General features: G+C 44.1%; 2 protein-coding genes across 2 annotated transcripts in view; one reads left to right on the forward strand and one right to left on the reverse strand.

Moving 5' to 3' along the window:
- Positions 1 to 41: 41 nt before the first annotated feature.
- On the forward strand, positions 42 to 4462 carry pccb (propionyl-CoA carboxylase subunit beta). Its single transcript, XM_007564516.2, has 15 exons — positions 42 to 330; positions 900 to 1019; positions 1081 to 1149; positions 1232 to 1288; positions 1375 to 1488; positions 1689 to 1799; positions 2101 to 2209; positions 2309 to 2429; positions 2634 to 2715; positions 2809 to 2932; positions 3017 to 3124; positions 3252 to 3352; positions 3468 to 3566; positions 3644 to 3743; positions 3839 to 4462. Exons 1-15 carry the CDS (start codon positions 82 to 84, stop codon positions 3958 to 3960), a joined length of 1686 nt encoding a protein of 561 aa, XP_007564578.1. The 5' UTR covers positions 42 to 81; the 3' UTR covers positions 3961 to 4462.
- A 736-nt stretch (positions 4463 to 5198) lies between these two features.
- stag1a (STAG1 cohesin complex component a) overlaps positions 5199 to 14683 on the reverse strand; it is a 41880-nt gene continuing 32395 nt past the window's right edge. Inside the window, exons 13-32 of the mRNA XM_007564517.2 lie at positions 14286 to 14393; positions 14066 to 14180; positions 13732 to 13849; positions 13378 to 13481; positions 12757 to 12849; positions 12242 to 12535; positions 11134 to 11204; positions 10819 to 10987; positions 10401 to 10493; positions 10139 to 10313; positions 9898 to 10037; positions 9445 to 9546; positions 9207 to 9355; positions 8999 to 9127; positions 8705 to 8907; positions 8444 to 8612; positions 7736 to 7852; positions 7549 to 7663; positions 7250 to 7330; positions 5199 to 6689 (exon numbers count right to left, since the gene is read on the reverse strand). Of these exons, the coding sequence (XP_007564579.1) occupies positions 6666 to 6689; positions 7250 to 7330; positions 7549 to 7663; positions 7736 to 7852; positions 8444 to 8612; positions 8705 to 8907; positions 8999 to 9127; positions 9207 to 9355; positions 9445 to 9546; positions 9898 to 10037; positions 10139 to 10313; positions 10401 to 10493; positions 10819 to 10987; positions 11134 to 11204; positions 12242 to 12535; positions 12757 to 12849; positions 13378 to 13481; positions 13732 to 13849; positions 14066 to 14180; positions 14286 to 14393 (2569 nt within the window). The 3' untranslated portion in view covers positions 5199 to 6665. The remainder of the gene's footprint in view (positions 6690 to 7249; positions 7331 to 7548; positions 7664 to 7735; positions 7853 to 8443; positions 8613 to 8704; positions 8908 to 8998; positions 9128 to 9206; positions 9356 to 9444; positions 9547 to 9897; positions 10038 to 10138; positions 10314 to 10400; positions 10494 to 10818; positions 10988 to 11133; positions 11205 to 12241; positions 12536 to 12756; positions 12850 to 13377; positions 13482 to 13731; positions 13850 to 14065; positions 14181 to 14285; positions 14394 to 14683) is intronic.

The following is a 14683-nucleotide window of genomic DNA, read 5'->3' on the forward strand; positions in this document are numbered from 1 at the left end:
AACCCACCCCTCAGTACGCCATTGGCTGAAGTGGCTGTCTCTCCCTCTTGCTCCTGCTGTCATCACAGACCACGCACAGGCATGATGGCGGCCTTCACTGTGGCTCGTAGCAGTTGTGGGCTGTTTAGGGGATTGAGGGTCTCCTTGAGGAGTTTAGCGCAGATAAAGTATGGCGCAGCAGCAGCGGCATCCTCACCACAGATCCCTCTCCAGCCGGACTGTCGCTGGTACTCGGTTAGCCACCTGTCCGTGAAGGAGAGGATCGAGCAGAAACGGAAAGCGGCGCTAATCGGGGGAGGTCAGAAGAGAATAGATGCACAACACAAAAGGGTAAAGTCAGCAAACACACACCAAAGGATCATTTTCCATCCTCCCTGTCTGAGTCACTTACAAACAGACGTTTTGAGATTATGATATTTGGCATTTTGGATTCAGTGGTTACGTTACGGCTTACACTTAAAAAAATGCTAAAGTAGCTCAAATCCCTTTTTGGTCTTGTTAATAGAGCATATTTTAATGCATGCCATTATAATGCAAGATCATAGCAAATTATTGCAGTATTATTAGTGTTTGCATGCTTATCACCCTGTCTAAAGTGATATCCAGACGTAATGTGTTTAATTTAATGTGATTATAAATCAGAGCTGCACAATATTATCACATTCCAGTCAACAGTGTGTGCAAACTTGCATACATAATGCTGTGTGGTGGAAAACTAACAATGCCCATCTGGACTGTGAATAAACTGTCTACATGGTGAAACATGGGGGTGGCAGCATTATGCAGTGGGGATGTTTTCCTTTTTTCTATTCCTTGACTGTAAAGACATTTGTTACCTGAGGTGAAAAAAGACAAAAGATTTAGGTAATTTGTGCTGATATTGTCATCTCGTGCTGCAGGGTAAGCTGACCGCCAGGGAACGAGTGGAACTCTTACTGGACCCCGAGTCCTTCACGGAGACGGACATGTTTGTGGAACACCGCTGCTCCGACTTTGGCATGGAGCAGGACGGCAACAAGGTAACGTTCACAAAGCTGCAACACACAGGATTCATTTTTAACCTTTTGTTCTCTGTTTCAGTTTCCCGGTGACAGCGTTGTGACCGGACGAGGCAGGATCAACGGCCGGCTGGTTTATGTGTTCAGTCAGGTACGGGCGACGGTCATTGTTGGGCCGCAGCACCAGTCTTGTTGGAACCCTCCGTCATTTGCTCCTCTCTTGCTCGTTCCAGGACTTCACGGTGTTCGGTGGCAGTTTGTCCGGAGCTCACGCGCAAAAAATTTGCAAGGTAACCAAACGTCCATTCGCACCATTAAACACCATTTTCCCAGCTTCGACATTGTAACATTAGCTTTGTTGTCTTTGCGTGCTCAGATCATGGATCAGGCCATGACGGTCGGCGCTCCCGTAATTGGGCTGAACGACTCTGGCGGCGCTCGCATCCAGGAGGGAGTGGAGTCCCTGGCTGGATACGCAGATATATTCCTGGTGTGTTCAATCGTCAGAAATGCATCTTCTTTTGGTTTATAGTCAATGATGGAATGTGACAAATTCAAAATTACCTTTGGAAACCTTTCCCGTTTGCACCGTGTTCTGGAGTCCAGCTTTGAACTCGTTCTCGGCAGCAGACGGACCTCCTCGTCTTTCCTGTGGCTTAGAGATAAAAATCAGCTGTTTTCCTTTCCCAGAGGAATGTGTTGGCTTCAGGAGTCATCCCTCAGATCTCCCTCATCATGGGCCCCTGTGCCGGAGGGGCTGTGTACTCCCCTGCCCTGACGGATTTCACCTTCATGGTTAAGGTATGAGGCTGCTCAGGCCCAGGCCAGATCTGGTGAAAGATTACACACATTCATCAGGAATGCCATAGAAATTTGGGGTTATTTATTATGCATATGAACCTCATCTTTTGGGGATGAAGTGATAATACAGCGCGCTGCTTTATTGATAATATTAAGCCAATATTTGGTGCATAGACATAAACGTATTGCTAATTTTTACTTAATTCACACTAAAACTGCATCTAATGTTTGTCTGACCAGAATGTTTCCTTTTATGTGTGTGTGTGTGTGTGTGTGTGTGTGTGTGTGTGTGTCAGAGTAGGATACGTCATACCTATTCATCACGGGCCCGGACGTCGTCAAGTCTGTGACCAACGAAGACGTGACGCAGGAGGAGCTGGGCGGAGCCAAAACTCACACCACCGTTTCTGGTCGGTCCCTTAGATAACGTTCTCACGGATCGTGATCATATTTTTGAATGCCTCAGAAGCATCTAAAAGTGTTCCCTTTGTGTTGTTTTCTATTGTCAGGTGTGGCTCATCGTGCGTTTGAGAACGATGTTGAGGCTTTGCTGAACCTACGGGAGTTCTTCAACTTTCTTCCACTTAGTAATCAGGATCCAGCTCCCATCAGGGAGTGCCATGATCCCAGGTAAACGGTCTCATTTATGGCACACGAAACCTCTAAACCTCTATCCGAGATTAAATAGTCCTTCTAAGACCTGTGATTAATGTATTTAAGACCAACTTACATTTTCTTTAATGAATTTAAGACATTTTAAGGCTTTGGTGTCAGATACATCAGTTGCCATTATAATGCTGTGGGGTTGCTTTTTATGCGTTTCTTTCTTTACAGCGATCGTCTGGTGAAGTCGCTGGACACGATCGTCCCGTTTGAGTCGACGAAAGCCTACGACATGTTGGACATCATCCACGCGGTACGAGCACAAACAAAACACACATCGACACGTAAACACGTGACGTGTTAGCTATGCCAAACTTAAAAAGCTTTCCGTAACGCATCTGTCCAGATCGTAGATGAGAGGGACTTCTTTGAGATCATGCCCAACTACGCCAAAAACATTGTGGTGGGTTTTGCCAGAATGAATGGCCGCACTGTGGGGATTGTGGGTAACCAGCCCAAAGTAGCTTCTGGTAAGCTAAACTGAAGCGAAAAAGCTGAAAGTTGATTTGAAAGTTTGATCCTTCAGTCTATGATACATTTGTCTTGTTCATTAGGTTGTTTGGACATCAACTCCTCGGTAAAAGGAGCCCGCTTCGTTCGCTTCTGTGACGCCTTCAACATTCCCATCATCACTTTTGTGGATGTTCCGGGTTTTCTGCCAGGTATTCTGGAAAATTATATTGGAAGTGGACCGGATGTGTTTGCTTAGTCCTACAGGAGAGGTGAATGACGGTTTTGCATCTAAATGTACAGACATCCCTTTAATTTGTGAACGATGACTCCCACCAGGTACCGCTCAGGAGTATGGCGGCATCATCCGACACGGAGCCAAACTGCTGTATGCCTACGCAGAGGCCACAGTGCCAAAAATAACTGTCATCACCAGAAAGGTGCGTGTTTCCAGAATTGTTACAGAATAGTTCTGGGTGACGAAAATAAAAGCAGTGCGGTTGATAATCCAAATTGCCATTCTTAGACTCAGCATTGTTTTTGTCTCCCTCTCAGGCTTACGGAGGTGCCTACGATGTAATGAGCTCCAAACACTTGAGAGGAGATGTGAATTATGCTTGGCCAACGGCCGAAGTTGCCGTCATGGGTGCCAAGGTACAAACACGTTCATATCTCTGTCCATTTGTCTTCAATTATTTGTTGAACCCACTCACTGCTTTCTGTTTGCACAGGGCGCAGTTCAGATCATCTTCAGAGGAAAGGAAAACCAGGCCGAAGCTGAGGCTGAATATGTGGACAAGTTTGCCAACCCCTTCCCAGCTGCCGTCAGAGGTAAATCTGCTGTCTGCAAAACACGACCCGGTCTTTACTGCCGGCAAGTTGTGTTTAAACCTCAAACATCTCCATCTGAACTCCGTTCTCTCTAGGTTTCGTTGACGACATCATCGAGCCCGCGACCACCCGTAGGAAGATCTGCAGCGACCTGGAAGTGCTGGCCAGCAAGAAGCAGGTCAATCCGTGGAAGAAGCACGCCAACATTCCTCTGTGAAACACTTCCAACCTGGCTGCACGGCAATGCGATGGAAAAAGCACCTGTTTTTACTGCGCTAAGATGAACTGCAGAGGTTCCTCGGGAAGCCTGCCAAGCAGATGGTAGTCGTATTCGTTTACCACTCCAATGGAAGCATCAAGATCCCAAATTCTGTTCTTTTTCACCTCATTCATCTTTAAAAAAAAAATCAAGTGTTATTCAGTTTGGTGCCACCTATATGCCTAATATCAGGAGGTTTGTGATATAAAAGGAAAATAATCAAACACTCAAGCAGTAGCTATATTGGCTGTTATCAAGTAGGTTTTCGAATTAAACTATCTGGACAAAAAGTCGGTTTTTGCAACGATTATAAAAATATGTATTTTTTTTGTCCTTAGTTTCAGTGTACTGTATTTAGTTTTGTTTTTCTTTAAAATACATGTCTTTCATTCTGGACACCAAAGTCCAAACTGTGCCTTCTCTCTCTGGCGCCCTCTGTAAAATAAATCACCTCAACGTATCCGCATCTCATTTTTATCATTATGTTCTGTCTAATCTTGTTTTCCAAGATGATTGGATGAACATGAATAACCAGAGATTTTATTTTCCAAGTAACTTTTCAAATGGTTGGATTGAGTGGTGTGGTATCGAAATACATGCCCAACTCAAATCTACACCGTTCTAGTGAAACTACTAGACCAATTAAATTTAAGACCTAGGTATCAAGACATAAATTGCGTATTTTAGATTGTTGTAGTGCCAAGCTTTTCCTACAGAATGTATGTACCGTAGGACTAGCATCAATATAAGTAATTCTGTAGCGAGGACGAACTTGATAAACCTATCCGTGATAGAAGCATCTGAGCTAGCTAGCTAGCAAGGGTATGTTAGCAGCTAGTTAGCGGTAGCCTCAACGTTTGCTTCACATTAAAGTCCCGCGAGAAAAATAAACTACATAGAATATACGATTAAAGTCCTGCTACTCTACAACTTAAGACCTGTAATAAACGTATTTAATGCGTCAATTAGTTTTATTTCAATCAAAAGAAATGACATTTAAGGAATTTTTGATGAATCTTAAGGATGCGTCGACATCATGTTGTATTAATACCTCGCAGTTCAAAATGTGCCTCATTTCAGAAGTACTCTTTCTAACCTGCTGGTAAAACTGGGGCATTGCATTGGCACATGAAAATGTAAAAATTTGCTCTTCAGACATGGAGGTAATTTTAAAAAAAAGACCCACTAAACAAGAGAAACTGATTACAGATTTTATTTTATTAAAAAGAATTTAAGATCACAGGAAAAAAAAAACAGGCTTTTTAGAGTATGTTAGGGTGACTGATGTTGACTGCACGGCAGAAAAAAAGATCCGGTCATCTCTGATATTTACAGCGAAAGGGAAGGTTGAAAAGTGATTGTTGACCCAAAAGAGGGACGAGGAAAAAGGTATGGCTGAGAACATTCAGAACACATTCAAACACATCTGCCAGACAAAGATCCATCACTGCACTGGATATGAACAATGATCAACAACAAAATCTAGAACTTCTTGGATCCATTAACACTGAATACGGGTGCAAAAATGTAAGCGGCTCGTTTTTGACCTGTTATAACGGCACAGATATTCAGCTTTGATACTCGAGTGTCAATTACAATCGGACGATACAGCGCCTAGAAGCTGGTACCTATGGTAACCGCCTTAAGAGGTGAGGGGAGGGAGGGATGGAATATACTTTAAGTATGTAGGCCACAATTTGGCAACAAACATGATACGTATTCAAGAGAAAAGAAAAAACAAAAAAAACTGTACAAACAGACAAAAACACACTTGATTTAAAACTTTAGTACTAAAGCTACAGAGTTGAAAATATGTTTATTATATTTTTTTTTTTAAAACGTTTTTAACTTTAAAAAGCTGTTATCTAGAGAGTGTGAGACAGCAGGGGGGATTTCCTTTGCTCCCTCAGAGCCGAACGAGCCTCGATATGCTTGGTCGGCGCCTAAACCTCCTCTGGGTCAGCTGAGAGCTGTTGATCTCTTGTCTAGGTGTGTCGCTCCTCGGCCGTCGTCGCCACCGATACACTTCACACACACGTCAAACACCACATACAAGAGATGGCGAGCAGACAGCAGGGGGACAGCAAAGAAGTGGAACATCTAGTAGGGACATCCTGTTCATGTTTGATTCAACCAGAAGGACTGGAGTGCAACACCAAAAGAAGGAAGGAAGGGAGGAAGGTTTTAGGGAGGGGAGCTGTACAGAGAACCATGGCGCTCTGTGACCATGAGCTAAAATCTGTGCATCGCTGTTAACAGGAACTGTAAAAACTGGGTTTAAAAGCCAGAGCACCATCGGGACCACCACTAACGAGAGCTAAACCGACAGGCTGCGGAGGAAGAGGAGGAAGAACACGAATGGGACAAAGTTCTTGAATAATTCTGGCTGCAGGACCTTCGATCCGCACCAGAGACGGAGAGGGAACAGAGTGGATCCTCTCTTCCAGGCTCGGTTCCGGTCGGTGCCGACCCGCTAGACGAACATCCTTCCATCATGTCTCGGAGAAACGTAGGCGTACTTTAACACTTTAACACAGTATATTGTTCTTCGTAAAGAGTTTGATTGTGAGGTGGTGCAGGGTTAGCCGGTCCAGACCACCCCCCTCTTTTTCAGTTTACTCCTCGTTACAATGCTGAACTCGTGATGTTTAACGCTTTCCAGATCAGAACATGGGCATGCTGAATCCCTGGAAATATGGACAGAGATAAAAAATAAATAAATAAAAAGTATAAAACATCAAGATTACCTCAAAAATAATTTGCTAAAGTTACTGTTCTTATTTTTATTCCATGTATTGGCAGTTACATTTTTTCAACTATTTATCTATGCATTTATTTCTTCATTAGGCCAACAATAAATAATAAATGTAACGTAAAACAGAATAATTTGCAGCGATTACTAACACCTGTAGCTTTCAAAGTAATGAAAAAAGAAATTACGATATTATATTTCCCTACATGTTAAAATACGCATCATAGAAACCAGAAGAAACGTGTAACTTCACATCAAAGACCTTTTTAAAACAAAATGCTGAGATACTGACCAACTTAAAAGTAAAGAAGGTCAATATTGGTATTAAATTTAGCCTTCATGCTAATCTAAGCAGACATGATAGTAATAGCATTTAAGCTAACATTAGCTTTTTAGCTAATTTTGACCCAAAAACAGAAATCACCGTTACCTTTCACAATGGTAAATGTTAAATGCACAAGTTATTTTAGTATTTATTTTTAAAACAAACCGTACCGACTCATCTTCTATCATTGCTGCAGAGTCAAAGAAGTCCGGTCTTAATTCTGCTCTTTCACGTCTGTTCCTTGAAGGCGGCTGTCGAGGGAAAAAAGACGTATATCATTGCAGGATAGTAAAATGAGTTCTTCCCCTGGAAACAGTTTAAAAGTTATACAGCAACACCAATAGCATCCTACAATACGATACATTTGTGATTCAAATCCCACACTTAGTCACAGTAAACTGCTTACGGATGAATCCTTCACAACTTAAACCTCGACAAAACCTGAACGGGACGGGCTGCGTTTACTGACCAGGTCGATCACCATGGTGTCTTCAAACTCCTCGTTCATGTCCTCCAGCTGGCCCCGCGACGACATCATCACGTCTTCGAAGATGGGCTCTGCGTCGTCCTCCATCAGCCCGCGGCTGGGGGAGAAAACGCCGCTTACAACAGGAACGCTGGTTTGAGTTTAGCATAGAAGCTGAACGCACGCTTACACAGTCTGCCGGACGCCCTGATTGCTGCGCGACTTGATGTAGTTCATGCTCGTTCGGTCTTTTCTGTTCACCTCCTCCATCTTCTGCTGGCCGAGCCACGACATCTGTATCTGAGGACTGGAGGACGGAGACGCAACGTTGGGACCGAAACTGAATTATTTTAGTTATTGATAGGCCTATCAGCTATTCTGACAATTAATCAATTAAAATCAAACATCAAAATGCGAAAAGCTCAGTCCTTTCGACTTGACTTAACATCGATACAGTGTAGGGCTGATTGTTGATTTCTTTTTGTTTTATTAACCGAGATGATTGGACAGGTACTGAAAGGGTAGTTCTTTTAAATATATACATATGTTTCTTTTTTTTTTCTACACAATTTTAAACGTTTAAGGCTAAAGATGCTACTTGAGAAGTTTTGGGCAGAATGTATTTACATATATAGTTTTTTTTATTTTTAATGCAAAATGTATATATATATTTTGTACAGTTTTGGCTTAATTTCTGTATGTTTAAAAATCCAGCTAACAATTAATCCATTACCAAATTAGTTGATGATTCATTCATCACGATTAATCGTTTCAGCCATACTCAATATTATCAAAATAAAAACTGTATCGTAAAAACAACAAAGAAGCTCGGTCTTGCGAACAAGTAACGTTTCATTGCTCTCTACATTCTGCATGGAGACTCTGAAAACGAACGCACTTGTGGACGTAGTCGTTCTCCGATCCCGGTTCCGAGTCCGGATCAGGCATGTGTTCTGCGGGTCTGTTCTCTCTGAGGACGGTCGAGGTGAGCTGGGGAGTCTGGAGCGCGCTCGGCGTCTGGAGCGTGTCGTTTCTCATCATCCACGATCCCTCCACGCTGCTCTCCTCTGAAAAACGAGGAAGCACACGGCTCAGCTTTGAGGACGAGCGTCTTTCCGCTTCGGCAGAAGAGTCGCCCCCTCGTCTAAAGCGAGCTCACCCTCGATGCGCTTCTTGTGCAGCGGCGGCCGTCCCTTCTTGCTGCGCACTGAGCCGGTCTTGCTGCTGGACCCCGACGTGACGGACATGTGGTCCTCGTCGCCGCCCGTCAGCAGGCTGTTCCTGTAGGAGATCAGCGGCAGCCACACGTCCTCCCGACGCTCCGACATCGACTCCGACATGAACTTTTCCAGGTAGGAGTGCCTGAGGAAAGGGCATCATTTGACGATTTAAGTTTTAGGACTTTAATTTAGCCAAAAATGTACTGAATTTATTGGGGGGGAAAAAAAGTTACACTGTCTTCTTGTCTTGTCGTATCAGCTTGGAGGAGAATTCACTCAGGACCTCCAGGAAGGCCAGATTGATGGGTGGAAACTCTGATCCTCGAGCATTCTGATACTTAAATGCGAACTCTATTCCATCCCTGACACGAGCAGAGAGTGACAAACGTTAGCAGTCATCAGAAACAAAGAGATGGAGCCACAAGGCAGCCAGAATCATACTTATGTAGCGTCGCAACAGCCTCTCTGGTTTTGATCTGGTCCAGGCCGAAGGTCAGAGCGAAGCGGCGGGCCAGCTCCTTGATGCCGCTCACGTGAGACGACGTCCGATCCAGATTGGGACCCTGATCCTGCAGGAGCTCGTTGAACAGCTGCGGCACGGAGGAGAACGACCGTATTTGCGGGTGGGCACAAGAGGACAGCTGAAAATCTGGTAGCAGAGACGGTGGCGACGCCTCACCTGCTGCAGACTGAGTATGAGTGTCTTAGCGCAGAGAATCTTATCCGTCTGCCTCGTCTTGCTGAGTGTTTCCTTGATGATGTCTCCGTAATCGTTGTAGTACTGAGGCGCAGAGAGGAACCGGACAAAAACGTGAGGAAAAAAAGGGACAATTTAGTGAAACACATACGCATTAAAGAGAAACTGCCAACTCTTTTTTCTGTATAAAAATGAGAAATTCACTTCTTTTTCCTGTTTAAGAACCATAAAGGTCTGCAGTGTTTTCATTTTAAAAACTTGCAACTCTGAATGCATTTCTAATCTTGCATAAAAAGCTTTAAAAAAAAAAAAAAAAAAAAACCTTCAAAATGGTCCCAGTTTTTTATCCGATTAATCAGTTAATCGTCCAAATGACCAATTATCAAAGTAATCGTTGCGGCCCTAGAGATGATCCGTTTTAGCAGCTCAACACACCTTCATGTAGTGTTTAAAGATGTCGGCGGCGGCAGGCATGTCTACGATGTCGTAGATGATGAGTTTGCAGAAAGCCGCGAGCAAATTCCTCCTCTTATGGAGCGCCTCGATCTTGTTGGCCTCGTCCTCCTCGTCTCCCTCTACGCACAGAAAAACAGATGTGGGGGTGGGGAACGGATTAGCAGAAATGCCAAGAGATGAGATCCCCCCGCCCCCCTGTTTCTCACACCGGCAGCCTCACCCATGCTCTGGTTCTCATCGTCCTGGTCGATAAAGACGTGATCCAAGACAAAGTTTAGCAGCTCGTTTTGCAGGGTCCCGTCTGGGTTGAACACCAGCGGCTGGAGGCCCTCCCTGCCCCCGGTGATCAGCTGGTGGCTGAAGATCATCAGCAGGTCGCAGAGGAGCATGAACGCCTGAACGAGAGACGGAAAAAAAATCTGTCTCGAGTAAAACCACAACAGGACGAACGAGGCTCGACGCGTCGGAGCGCTCTCACCCACCTGCTCTTTAACCGGCGTGTTGACGTTGGAGAGGCACTGCTGGCAGACGGCGAGAAAAGACTTCACCACTCTCCTGAGAGCCAAGAGGTCGTCCTGCGCGCAGGAGAGACGGACACCGTTTTGAAAAGTGTCAGAAAAACTAAGCGCTTTAACAGGAATCAATACAACGCTAAGAGCTCTACAGGCAACTTCCTGCTTTTCTCCAACAACACGACCGACGTAATGAAAGGCTGACGTCTGAATTAAGTTTGCTTACACAGGACAATCGATAACCTGCTCAGCAGCTCACAAAACACGGATGATCTTTTGATTCTTCAAACTATATTCCTACACATATAAACTCTGAGTCTTTGACTAAACATAAAGCCGATAGCTTGAGTACAGAGAGTGAAAAGGCTTTCCGAGGCGAGTTGAGCACCTTGCTGGGAACCCCCTCGGTGATCTTCACCAGCTGCCACAGGATGGAGTAGTGAGAGCACTGCAGGGCCTGCACGGCGATCTGCTCCGGCATGGAGCCCTGCTCGATGCCCGCCTTCAGCAGCCGGTAGCAATTCCCGAACAAATCCCACCGCGTCAGATCGTGAGCGCTGAGAGGGAAACGACACAGGAAGCAGCAGATGTCAAAGAGGTCGTCGATTTTTGCGGCGCGCCGCAGAGCTTTCATCCGATCTCAATGCGATTCAGTCGTAAAATGGTTCTTGGTTTCAATTCGATAAACGCTTGTAGGTCTTACTTGTGGAAAGCCGTGAGTCGTTTCAGAGTTGACAGAACGTTGTAGATGTCGTCGTCGTCAGCCTCTTCGCCCTGCGTGACAACAAATACGCGTTACTACACCTGACTGACATCAGCGCCAAAAAAAAAAAAAAAAAGACAGAAAGCTTCAGCAGATGTAATGATGGCTGGATTCATCAGATCGAAGTCGTCCTGTTTAGTCGTACAAGTTTTCAGTCTTTAAATTCACCTTCTTGCTCACGTTGCTTATGTACAAGAATATTTCCCTTATTTTGGACACTGGAACAGGACCTGAGATCAGTCTGATAATCCGGGGCGAATCATGTTAAAAACAGCTGATTTGAATCACAGTTTTTGTTAACTTCATTTTATAAAACTCCCACCAAAAAAACAAAACAAAAAAAAAACCTGGATTTTAAAGCTTTGCTTTGCATTTAAACTGATGTCCAAGAAACTGTAGTTCACTTTTAAACCTAAAGACAAAATAATCTAGAGGCCCAAAATAATTGTTTTCTCTTTCACCAAATTTGAATGTTTTTTCCCTTCTTATCTAGATTTTAAAAATAAAGTAAAATTAGTTTTCCATAGTTTTCCAGAGTCTGTAGGAACCCTGTTTGAAAATGCTGGGTTTTTAAATGCTGCCAGCTTCTTAGAAATCAGAGTTAAAAATCTGCATTTTTAAGGACAGAAACTTTTTTTTTTTTACTCTATTACTAACACTGAATCTACCATTGTCTTTGTGGAAACAGTTTCCCTTGACATACTTTACACCAGGGGTCACCAACTCCAGTCCTCAAGGGCTACCATCCTGCAACTTTTTGATTCACCTCTGCTCCAAAATGTCTGAATTCCCTCACCAACAATCATTCCTGGAAACGAGCAGTTTATTTGATCCAGGTGTGTTTGAGCAGAGACGCATCTAAAAGTTACAGGATGGTAGCCCTCGAGGACTGGAGTTGGTGACACCTACTTTACACATTACACCACACATTTTCTTGCCAGAATCCGGCAGTAGAAACCTGTATTTCAAACAAAACATCCTTGGTTTTTGAGGCGTTCCTCCGTTTTACTGAAAGCGCAAAGACGACACTCGGGTCCACTCCTCGTACCTCCTGCAGCAGCTCTTCCACAGAGTGCGCAAAGCGGTCGGTCATCTCGTCGATGAGCTGCGAGCGGGCGATGTCCACGCGGTTCATGATGGTGTACTCCTCAGAGCAGAGGATGCTGTAGGTTTTGCTGCAGGCCTCCAGGACGTCCGTCTCGATATGTTTCTCCACCACCAACCGGATCTGCTTCAGCAGGGCGTCCAGGTGCTTCTCCATGCGACCGGCGCTGTAAACGTCCAGGTCAAAGAACTGAGGGATCTGCAGCAGGTTGGCCACTTTCTCTGCGTCTGCCTGGTACTGAGAGGGGGAGGACACGGTGAAAAGAGTTTGAAGTTTTTAGAAAGTAAATAAAAAACACCTCTATCACCTCACGCTTTGACAGTTGGTAGAATAATTAACATTTTGTTTTTTTCAGGGGACTACACTGACGGATTAACTGGTGTATAGGAACTCTGCACGATTCATGTGACAAACAGATTAATCTGAGTCATTAGTCACTGGCTGCTGTGAAAGCTTACCTTGGATAACAGCATTGGAAGGGCCATGATGAAGTGTTCAGTGAGTTTGTTCTTGTCGTCTATTTGGGTTTTCCTCTCTTTCGCTGTCAGTACCTGGAAAGGGAAAAAAAAATACTTAAGGCTGCAAAAACTTTTATTTTCTCTTAATTAACTGGTCGCATTTTTAATTTTCATCCTAAAAGCAACAAAAAGTGAAACTGCAGTGATTTCTGAAGTAATTTAAAGAGATGAATTTGGCTGAAAAGTGAATTTTTTATTTATTTTTTTTTATTGGTTATTGGTGGTAAATATAAAACAGAAAATCAAAACAAAAGTAAAAATCTGATTTATGCTTCACGGCACAAAGACGCGTTTTTCGGCTCAGCACAGTCTACTTTTTTGCATCCTGATTAAGGTACCACTCCGTTGGACCACAGTTTTCCTCACTATTAAGACAATTCAGCACACAAATCTAATTCATCATTATTTTCCTCCTGGGTGCTCACCATTTCTTTTTTTAGAAATGATAAAGTATATAAACATTGCAGACTAAAACCTGGATATAATTGAAAAAGATTAAAAAAAAGAAGATCATATGCGTAAATAAGTATTTATTTTATTTATTTTTTTTAGATAACCCACTCGTTTGCCAGTGCCTCTGCCAACAGGTGGGTGTGCCTCGGCCGCCTGTCGGATGGTGCACACAGTCAGCTCTATCAACGCACTCTCCTGTCTGTCTGACAACACAACAGACAAAAAAAAAAAAAAAAAACAGTCGGTGAGAAAAAAGTAAAACTAACATGGAGACAATTATCAGCAAAAGTCAGAGACAAAGAGACTTAAAGCAGAGCTAGAGTTTCATGAAACGGGTTTTTATTACATCACTGCTCTTCCTGCTGCTTCTCAAGCTGCGATGTGCTTGATGTGAAGTAGCTCGGAGGCATTTCACAGGCATCCACAGAGAACAAGAAGAGAGGCTCAAAGAGCCGGCCTTACTCTCTTCTCCCTGAACGGGCTCCTCCAGCAGAAGTTCAGTCATGCATTCCCAGTCTTTCAGCAGCTCCTGAGAACTTTCCCACAGCGAGTCAACCAGGTACGCTGCATGCTCATGAAGCTGGACACAAAGGGCACATTAAATATTGACAGAGACGGGCTTTGAAGGCATTAGAGGAAACACGCTGATGAAACAGATTTATTTTTTTGGAATCGCCTGGTGACTGCAATAATCTAGGGTTACAGGTTTGTAGCAAAAACAAAGCTAGCAAACATGATGCGGATTGGTGATTTATGAGACGGAAACTCTGTCTTCTAAACTTGAGCTGCGTCTCACCTCGCTCTCCAAGAAGAAGAGAACCAGCATCCGGATGAGATTCCCATTGGGACTGCTCCTCCCTCTCCGCTTAGCCAGAGCTTCTTCAGCCTGCGGGTCGTGGCGACTGAACAACCTGACGTTGGACGAAGAGTTTGAGGTGGAGAGTAAAAGAAGAGAGAGCCGTTTGGCAATAGGTCAAAGTTAAGCTGAAGCACGAGTGTGGCAGGGCTGGACTTACTTTCTGTGAAGGAACTCTCCTGCGGCGACTGCGACGGGTCGGTGAGCAGAGTAAACCAGGTGGTACACGTTCTCGCAGTCCTCGTTTGACAGAGCGTCTTCACTGCCCCTGAAGCAGACAACAGCAGCAGCTTCAAACCAAGTGTTTTGGGTGAGCCACTCATCCAAAGAGTATCCAACATTTAAACTAACTCACCAACACTTGTCAAATTTTATCACATTACAACCAGAAACATCAATGTGTTCTTCTAGGATTGTATGTGTTCAATTCTTTCTAGGGTTTGCCTTGTTTGTAACTCCTTCCATCTTGCCAACAACACTCATCTCATCTCAACATCCTTCTTCCACGTTGTGGTTTTGTAAATGGAACTTCTGCCCCTGTTTTCTGTCTTTCCTCAA

This window comes from Poecilia formosa, unplaced genomic scaffold (assembly GCF_000485575.1).
Source record: "Poecilia formosa unplaced genomic scaffold, Poecilia_formosa-5.1.2 Scaffold160, whole genome shotgun sequence".
NCBI lineage: Eukaryota > Metazoa > Chordata > Actinopteri > Cyprinodontiformes > Poeciliidae > Poecilia > Poecilia formosa.

What these genes read in the sequence shown, in the direction of transcription:
- pccb (XM_007564516.2), top strand. Translation starts at nt 82, where the DNA reads ATGATGGCGGCCTTCACTGTGGCTCGTAGCAGTTGTGGGCTGTTTAGG. An exon ending in GATACGCAGATATATTCCTG is followed by an intron (nt 1,489 to 1,688) that starts GTGTGTTCAATC and finishes TTCCTTTCCCAG; the next exon opens with AGGAATGTGTTGGCTTCAGG. An exon ending in TGTTCCGGGTTTTCTGCCAG is followed by an intron (nt 3,125 to 3,251) that starts GTATTCTGGAAA and finishes GACTCCCACCAG; the next exon opens with GTACCGCTCAGGAGTATGGC.